Genomic DNA, 9730 nt, shown 5'->3' on the forward strand with positions numbered 1-9730 from the left:
TCTCTACACTCTCCCCTGCAGAGGTTGCAGCTGCAGGATTACACCTCAGGCCTGTATGCCAGGCCTGAGCTGTGCCTGGGCTAGAACTGGGTCTGGGGGCTCCCGGAACTCGGCAGAAAATCCTCCCTGCAGGTGAGTTTTAGCAAGAACCATGGCATATCTAGTTGGTTGGATTTTATTCCTGACAGAGCTACTTCTGTCTGTAAACAAGGTGTATTCTGCATCTATCAAGGGGTCCATTTTTTACAACAGTTCATCTTAGTACAGATGGCGCCTGGAGTTATGTCTTGGTCTAAGGTAAGCGTGTAAGCTTTCTTAATCAAGACAGTGGCTATGGCTGTTAGAGTGCAGAGGCAAAGTGGAGAGGCAGTCCGTAGGAACCAAATCCAAGTATTCTCACAGTAGGCCACTAGGCGCCCCCTGGAGCTGACAGTCTGATTAAGCATCATGGTTTTTATGAACTCAAGAGTCCAGATTTTACAGACACCAAGAGCTCTTAAGAAGTTTGCAGTTTTTTCCTAACCAGTTTCTGCCAGATATTGTAGCAGAGATTTTGTGCCTTTCCAGCAGCAGTTGGGGTGTCATCAATCAGAAGTAGAGTGAGTAGCAAACAAATTTTTGAACCTCTGAGATGTTAAGTCCAGATCAGTTTACCTTTGAGTCCATAACTGGGGTCTTTGTAAAGACGGGCTGGCTGACAGGAGCCAACCAAAGGCAGAGGGTGGCATTTGTAGGCCCAGGCAGGTGTACCAGCAGGCTGTGGGTGGCAGAAGACTGAGGCACCATATACAGAGCGCCATTCTGGCAACATTGGCAGCTCAGAGATCTTGAACTGGCTTTACAGTCAGGAGATGTGTATTTCAGCAGTTTGACAGTCTATATTGTGTGTTTAGGGGACCATGACGGAGTCAAATCTGTCCTCAGAGCCTCCCCATAATAGTAGAGGTTTTAACCCCTATGGCAATTGAGTTGAGGTGAGCTGGCCTTTTATCTCAGGATTTTCCCAGTTGAAAGGGCTTATGGGAGCAACACACAAAAAGAAGGCATCTTTAAAATCTAGAATAGTCCAGAAAGGGTGTTGGTCATGAACTGCAGAATGTAAGATGATGACTGCATTGCCGACAGCATGGAGACCTTGCCCAAGGTGAGTATCAGGCTGATGTGTGGCTGGATGCCTGTTTGTGTGCTTCCCATGGTACCTAACAGCAGTGATCACAGTGAGGCAGCATGGTCAATAGCCAGGCCCAGGGGTGAGCCTTTAGTCTATACCTCTGGGAGGAGAATTTTCAGAGCTTCAGAATTATGTTTTCTGTCTCAGGCTGATGCAGGTGTCATCTTCCTCTCAAAGAACAGGGTTGAAAATACAGAGTTCAGCAAGAGGGAGGCTGACTGGCTTGATGCAAAGGAGATGGTCGCTTCTAATTTGAAGAAGTTTTTATTCCAAAAATTGTATGAATGACTTATGTTTGATGAGATGTCTTCCCAGTCTGTAATGTTTGTGCCTCACAGAAGGGACGAGAGGCAAGAGTCCCAGCTGTCCTGATGATGGAACTATAAGCTCTTCGTGCCCCAGCTCAAGAAGGGAGCCTGGTTGGTCCTAGTCTGAGCTCTTTAGACCAATGAAAGGGCTGTCATTTGATTCAGATTGAAGCTTTTGAGAGTTGTCTTATTTATTCATTTATTTGTTATTTTAATGACCATAGTCCTTAGAGCCAGAGGGTATGATCATTTTGCAGAATGGATTTTTCTTACAGAAATCAGGTGCCTTTTTTAGATCAGGGTTCTCGAAAGCAGCAGTTAATGGACTTTTGCCCCACCTTTTTGAGGTCTCTGAAGTGCTTGACTGGGTTGTTGTTAGGTGAGGTGACATTTTAAAAGCCATGCCAACTCACAGGTCAGGCTCACAGTCTAATTTTCCTTAGTCAAAGTGTGGAACTTAGAAGGAATCTCTGAGTCATCTAGATTGGATATTACATGACACCATCTGACCAGGATAGGAATGGGGGAGGGGAGCAGCCAAATCCCAGCAGTCCCTAGCTGGAATCAGTTCAGTGGCTGGGTGTAGCTTCAGGAGAGGTAGTGAAGCTGTAGGTATTGGCAGCAACTGTGGTGGCCAACGAGGGTGCCAAAGTGGACTTTTCAGGAAGAATGGGCCTAGTTTTTTTTTATGGGGGGAAAGGGGTTTTGTTTGTTTTTGTTTTTGAGATGCAGGAACCTGTTTGATTTCATTTTTAACTCTGTGAAAGCCCTTTTTTTCCTGCAGTTAAGGACTGTAGTTTTTGACTAATTGATTCCCATCTCTGACTTACTATGTATGTATTTTGTACCCTCGAATACAATGGATGAATGCCCTTCAGAGAGAGACTATTCAGGTGCCCCTCCAGGGGACTTAGGTATGATTCGCTAAGGATGGTGCAAGGCCTCTGTTATGCCATATGTGGCTCGCATGGAGCCACAGGTGAGGGCCCAGTCAGCTCTGCAAGCTGTGCTTCCCAGTCTTGGTGCACAGACAGCAGCCTGTTGCTGCCCCATTCTGTCCACTTGCGAACTCAGAAGTTAAACATCCCAGCCCCCTTCTCTTAAGGGCGGTCTTAACCAATAAGAGGTGATCAGTGTGTCCTTCTGCTCCAGCTGAGCAGGACCGACAAACACTAACTGGACACCCCCGTGGGTCTTATAGGAACTGAATAACTAAGAAACTGAAGTATACTGGTTAGTTGGGGGGAAGGGGTTGTTTTCTGTTACAGTGTGAAGAGCATAAGCAATTTGAAATACATGGATTTCTGTTTTATCTCTAGACTTTGTCAGATATAAAAACTACAACTTTTGTTTGAGACTGTCAGTCAGCCAGAATCACTTAGCTTTTCATTGTTTTTCCTTAAATAAGCATGTCACTTTAAGAACATTTTTAATTATACCATGATTTTCTCTCTCTTTTTTTTTAACATGGCCTAGATAATTGGTAATGAGTGTCTCAGTTCAAATAATATTGTTGCTGGCTTATATGAAAGATTTTATTGAGTGCTTATGCTAAAAAGTAGACATTTTTATGGTACATTTCAGAAATTTAGTGAAATTCATTTCAATAGCTAGCATAATACCATTTTGGAAATCAATTAAAAGACCAGCAGCATTTCAGATGTTTTAGTTGTTTGAACTTTTTTTTTTTTTTTGAACTTTTGAAATATTTTCATAAAGACTTTACCTTTTAAGCATCCTTTTGTGCCATTATGTAACTTAATTTATGTCATATTTTTCTCCTCTGTATAGTGGAACTATACTTCTTAAAAGAGTTATCTTACCCATGCCAACGTTTGCTGAACGCTGTGTGTATTGGGCAGTATGCAAAACATTTTAAGTGCATTTGCTGGCTTGATACTGAGATGCCTCCTACCAGCCATAATTACTCTCCCTCCATTTTTCAAATGGAAACCTGAAAAATAACCTTTAAAAATTAGATTCATAATTTGTGCTGTTTTCTATATTTGTGCCACATGTATCTTAGGTACTTTGTCATTAAGATGTTGTAACTTACTCTGAAGGTATAATAATCCACAGAAACTGTGTAATTATTTTTTCCTGTTTGTGATTTTTCCTGTCATCCTTTTTTTTTTTTAATGTGAGATGTTTCTTTGTAAGATGATAGTAAAAAATAGCTTGCTTTGTATAGTGTGCCTCTACATTCTTTCTTGTTTATTTAAAGAAGAAAAGATTTTTTAATAAAACATTTCAGGCCCATTTCTTCTGTCTTGGTTGTGCAATAACACTGTCAGCTAACAATACTGGTTATAGATCAGTTGATTACACCTAGCCAAATTGAGATAAATTGGAAGTATACATCATATTTTGAAGGTATAGTAAGTTTTGAACTTCAAAATATTTTATAATTTTTACTTTGAATACACATTCAAATTGTGTTTGGGATATATTGGTAAAGTATATTATTAAAATTAATTACACCACATTCTTTTTTTGACTATTACAAATTCTGAAATTACATTAATGGCACATTTCTGTAGGTATCTCTGATCTGGAGTGCCACCGAAGTAGTTCTGAATTTATACACATCATGTGTTTGTGTATGTGTTTAGGGTATAACCTAATAATAATGCATTGTATACCAATATGGTAAAAGAACTCAAGGGACAGCCAGATAGCTCAGCAGATTAAAGTGTGTACAAGCAGGCACAGGGGCCAGGGGTTCCATCCTCAGGCGTGCCCCGTCTCCGGGGCACACTGAGAAGACAGTTGAGACTGGGTGTGGTGGCACACCCCTGTAATCCCAGCTCTTGGGAGGCTGTAAACAGGCGGATCACTATGAGTCCCAACTAGTAGTAAGACCCTGAACACCCTGTAGACCCTTCCCTAAAATACACAAAAAAAAAAACCCCTCAAAACTTTAGTCTTTGATCTATACTATCTTGCTAATTGTTTTTTTAAAGGGAGTCACTCAGGGTGATTATACACCCATGGAAGATGGTGAAGAAACTTCTCAGTCTCTGCAAATAGACCTGGGACAACTTCAACCAGATCAGCAAACCACAACTTCCTCCCAGGATGGTCAAGGCAAAGGAGATGATGTCATTGTGATTGACAGTGATGATGAGGAGGAGGAGGAAGATGAAAATGATGGAGAACATGAGGTGAATTCAGTATTTTTAAACTCGGGAACTATTGTATCCATTAGTAAATTCTAATTCCCAGTTTTATAGATTGTGTTTTTATCATGATTAGTTCAGAAATTTAATAAAAATGAGCATAAAGTCAGTGATAGAAAATCCCAGTTTTTTAAATTTTTTTCCAATTTTTTAAATTTTTTTAATGATGGAGCCGTTTAAATTTTGTTCTCAATCTTAACTCTTATTGATAAGTGATTCGATTTAATTATGAACAGTAGTTTCTGGGGTTTTTTGAGTTTAAAAAAGCAGATTTACTCTTTTCTTTTTAGAGCTCTGTAGTTCATTCCACAAATAGTTGAGGCATTTTTATTATTTTTGAAATATATTTTCAGTGGGAATTTTTTTTTTTTTTTTTTTTTTTTTTGCGGAATCGGGGATTGAACTCAGGCCCTTGCACTTGCCAGGGAAGTGCTTATTCTACTGAGCTATCTCCCCGGCCCATCAGTAGAATTTGATATTAGGATTTATTCCTATATTGATAGTTTCTCATTTTTATTTTTCATTAATAAAACATATTTTTTAAATTCTTGATAATTATATGATATTATAAATACCTCATTATTGTATCTACTTAAGTTTAGATAGAATCAAAATGAATCTTACGGCACCCGCTGAGTGGTAGAGCCCTTGCCTAGCATGCAGGAGGTCCTGGATTCAGTCCCCAGTGCCTCAAAAAAATCGAACCACATAGCACTGTGGTTGAGAAGCACTAAGCAGTCCCATGCACACAGCAGAAACCAGCACTCGTCACCTGTGTGCTGATTCCGTGAGTCACAACAGCTGTGTTGCTTGGTGCTAGGTGCTGATCCCACATGGTTGCTGCTATGCTCTGGTTAGCAGTGGCACCCCAGGTGTGCAGACCACAGGAGCCATGGCCCGCATTTCACTTATGCCGGTGCTGTTCATGACAGGATTACGAGGAGGATGAAGAGGACGAGGATGATGAGGAGGACGACCCGGGGATGGGGGATGATGGTGAGGACAGTAACGAGGGCACCGGCAGCGCAGATGGCAATGACGGCTACGATGCCGACGATGCAGAGGTACTGGCATGGGGCTTGGGCCTGCATGGCGTAGGAAGCTGCTTAGGAGGACACTAAAGTGTTGTATTTTTCTAAGGGTTTTTTGTTTTGTTTTCACTGTAGTTTGATATGGTTAATAATTTTTAAAGATACTTAATTTATTTGTGTTTTAAGTCATCTTTTTGGTTCTAGGGTGGTGATGGGACTGACCCTGGTACCGAAACAGAAGAAAGTATGGGTGGTGGTGAAAGTAATCAGAGAGCTGCTGATTCTCAAAACAGTGGTGAGATTTTTATTGTTCTTTTTTAATCGAATATTTCTGGCAGTATTTTCTAAAGTTGTAGCTAATTATTTATGTAATAAAATTCAGTAAATTGAGAAAAATATTTAGCATTCCTGCTTTGACACTATTATACTTTTATAAAGTCTGCTCTGCCTCTGTTACATGCATCATTATACCACTCCTTGTAACTCATCGTACTGCTACAAAGTGCAAACATTTTGAAATACCTAATGTACTGCTGCTGCTGCTGCTCATACTAGCTGGAGAAGCTAAATCAGGGACTCGTAGTAGCAGTTCACAAACAGAAGAGGTCAAGCTAACCAAACTGCCGTAACAGTTGTGTATATTGGAAGTTTGCAGTGTTGTCTTCCAAACAACCAACAGAAAAAGGATTCTTTTTAATAGTATAGCATGGCTTTTGGTAAATCTGATCTTTGAAAGGAGGAATTCTGGAGATCCACTAGAAACTTAGAAATAATTTAATTTTCAAGGGCTAGACAATTAGCTCAGCAGGCACAGGGTCCTGAGTTCAAGCCCCAGTACCAAAAAAAAAAAAAAAAAGAAAAAACCACGAAAAAACAAATAGCTCAGTGGATTAAAGCACCTGCTTAGGCAGATGGCAGCGACCGGGGTTCAGTTCCTGGGCCTGGCATGCTGGCCCCAGCCCCACCCCAGGGCCTGCTGAGACTGGGCGTGGTGGCGCAGGCCTGTAATCCCAACTCTTGGGAAACTATAAACAGTCCAATCACTACAAGTCTGATCTAGTAGTGAGACCCTGAACACCCTGTAGACCCTTCCCTAAAATACAAAAAAAAAAAAAGTGATTTAGTAACATTGCTTTAAAAAGAATTAATAATGATCTGGTATAATATTTCTAGTTTTATAAGTAGGAATATTGAGCCATACAATGAATAATATAGTAAGACAGTAAATTAGTTTACCAATCTAGTAAAATGTTACATATTTAGGAATAATAGGAAAATGTAAATGTGCTTCTCTGTAGGTGTAGGCATTTTAAAAAGGCAAAAAGCATATAAATTAATGTAAAATAAGGGAAAACTGTTCAACTTTAAGATTTTTTAAGAGAGAAATAAACCAGTGAATAATAAGAGATATAATAAACAATAGTATTCTTCATAAATATGTTACAAAATAAATATTTTCAATGTATCATGTAAGTGGATATAGAAAGAGATCTTGTTTTCTTAGGTACTATCACAAGAAGTTAGGTCTTCTGAGAGCAGATATTTGTAGCTGTTTTTCCCTGATACAAAATATATAATATATCCTGATCAATTATTTTTGCCAGATTTTTCTCTGTCTTGTTTTGTTGTAGTTTGTATTTGGTGGTCATGTAAAAATAATCGTAGTAGTTTGGGTAAAATTAAGGTATCAGATAGCTTTGATATATTGCCAGTTACTCAGGGTTTCTCTGAGCACTTTGACTTGTCTTGATATTGCAACAAACTTACTAAATAAAGGTACCAGTGAATCAGAATCAAAGAGAATAGCTTACCCAATGTTACAGAGATTACAAATGTTAGAGCAATAATTTATTCTAGATCTTAGTTTTATAAGCTGCTAATGAGTTTGATGATAGTGTCTTGTTTTTCTTTTCATATTGGAAGAATTGCACCCAAAATTCGTTCAATGTGTGCTTTATGATGCTAAGTGCTTTGTCCATTATATTTGCTGTCTTAAGGAAAACTTTACTTGTACACTAAATATGGTATATTAACCAATGAGAAAAATAGACTCAAAGAAGTTAAGGACTTGCAATACATTTTTTTTTTTTGTTACCACATTTTACATTTTATTTCTGGAAATATTAGTGAAGGGAACAGTCCTAGTGGTAAGACTTACATTTCTAGGGATTATTTTTGTCCAAGTTATTTTGTGAAATTTAGTAGGGCACAATAAATTTCTCTTTTCCATAGGTGAAGGAAACACAAGTGCTACAGAGTCCTCCTTTTCCCAGGAGATTTCTAGAGAGCAGCAACCATCATCAGCATCTGAAAGGCAGACCCCTCGAGCTCCTCAGTCCCCTAGACGCCCACCACATCCGCTTCCCCCACGCCTGACCATTCATGCTCCACCTCAAGAGCTGGGGCCACCAGTTCAGGTATGAAAAGAACTGTTTACTCTCAAAACTGAACTGTTCTCCGTTTTTAATAGACTTTGTTTTTTTTTTAAATTAAATAAATTTTCTGTGTTCTGACACATTTTTATAAGATTTTTTTAAAGAAATATCTGACTTTTTATCCTTGAAATATAATAGTTTACTTTTAATTTCATAAATGGACTAAAATGTAGAAATACATGTCTTAATAGTACATAACTTGTGATTATACTTATAGCAAATAAAATTTGGTTTTCTACAGGTTTAGAATTTTCTCAGATTTTAATTAACTTAGTAGCATACTACCATTAACGTTTGAAGGTTTTGTTAAAGTCGTTTTTTTTTACATAATAATTTCTTTCCTGCGTGACATTATTATTATTATTATTTTTTTTTTTATAATTACCTTTCTGCTTTTAAAATCAGTGAAGGTCAGCCAGCGATATAGCTCAGTGGTCTAAAGTGCCTGCTTAGGCAAAGTGCACAGGACCGCACATCAATCTCCAGCACCACATGCTGCGCCAGCCCCGCTCCCTGGTAGGCTGAGCCCGCCACAAAAAAATAAGATAAAATAAAATTAATGAAGGTGTGCATGACCATTTACATTTAACACATAGTGGGAATGGATGACTCTTAATCAAAAGTTCATGTAGAACACAGCAGGAACAGTGAAAAGATTATAGTAATCTTTTAATGGCAGCACAAACTGTATGTGTTACTGTTTGCTATTTGTTTTATTGCATAGTTTCTTAAAATAAATGATACTCTTTTTTTTAAATCAGAGAATTCAGATGACCAGGAGGCAGTCAGTAGGACGTGGGCTTCAGTTGACTCCAGGGATAGGTGGCATGGTAAGTGTGTATCCGTCATGTAAAAATAATTCACTTGTTATACACATAAAATCCACATCCATTCTGTTTTAACTGTTGTCCTTTTTCTTTGCTTCAGCAGCAGCATTTTTTTGATGATGAGGACAGAACAGTTCCAAGTACCCCAACTCTTGTGGTGCCACATCGTACTGATGGATTTGCTGAAGCTATTCAGTAAGTTATTATTATTATTTTTTTTTTATCTTAGGGTTTATAATTTACTTTAAATGGCATTAAGGACACAGCTTAAAAAGATAAAATTATATTCTCTTTAATTGAGTACTCTTTTTTATTTTATTTTATTGAGAAAGAAATATCAATGAGACAGTTTCAAAGCTGATTAATAGGACATTTTCAATAATTAATGCCTTCTACATTGTTATCTTCTTAGTGGTTATCCAGAGTACAAGAAGCAGACAGGATATCCTGTCCAAACACAACTAGTACAAATCTTCTTGTTGAATTAAGCAAAAGTAGCTGTACATCTACCTATCTGTTTTGTATATACAAACACAAAATGGTCCTTCCTTTGTATCCTCACCCTTTTTTTTTTTCTTTAGTCCTGTCAGAGATGGGTATTCTGTTGGCATCTAAATACTATAGGGGGGCTGGTGAGATGGCTCGGTGGTCTAAAGTACCTACTTGGAACAAGCTTGGCAAAGCACAGGGACCGTGGTTTGATCCCCCAGTACCACATGCCAGCCAGCCCCACCCCCTGGTGGGCTGAGCTGCCCCCCCAAAAAATAAATAAATGTTAA

General features: G+C 38.6%; 1 protein-coding gene across 3 annotated transcripts in view; it reads left to right on the plus strand.

Annotated features, from left to right (window-relative positions):
• The window catches only part of Tpr (translocated promoter region, nuclear basket protein), a 94452-nt gene that overhangs the window by 67217 nt on the left and 17505 nt on the right, over nt 1-9730 (plus strand). For 2 of the 3 annotated variants that reach the window (XM_004643982.3, XM_023704110.1), the window contains exons 40-45: nt 4443-4643; nt 5591-5722; nt 5894-5984; nt 7922-8106; nt 8886-8954; nt 9052-9146. In XM_004643982.3, coding sequence (XP_004644039.1) covers nt 4443-4643; nt 5591-5722; nt 5894-5984; nt 7922-8106; nt 8886-8954; nt 9052-9146 — 773 coding nt within the window. The remainder of the gene's footprint in view (nt 1-4442; nt 4644-5590; nt 5723-5893; nt 5985-7921; nt 8107-8885; nt 8955-9051; nt 9147-9730) is intronic. The other variant, XM_023704109.1, reaches the window with a different exon arrangement.

The sequence above is a fragment of the Octodon degus genome, unplaced genomic scaffold, assembly GCF_000260255.1.
Source record: "Octodon degus isolate 3935 unplaced genomic scaffold, OctDeg1.0 scaffold00188, whole genome shotgun sequence".
Classification (NCBI taxonomy): Eukaryota; Metazoa; Chordata; class Mammalia; order Rodentia; family Octodontidae; genus Octodon; species Octodon degus.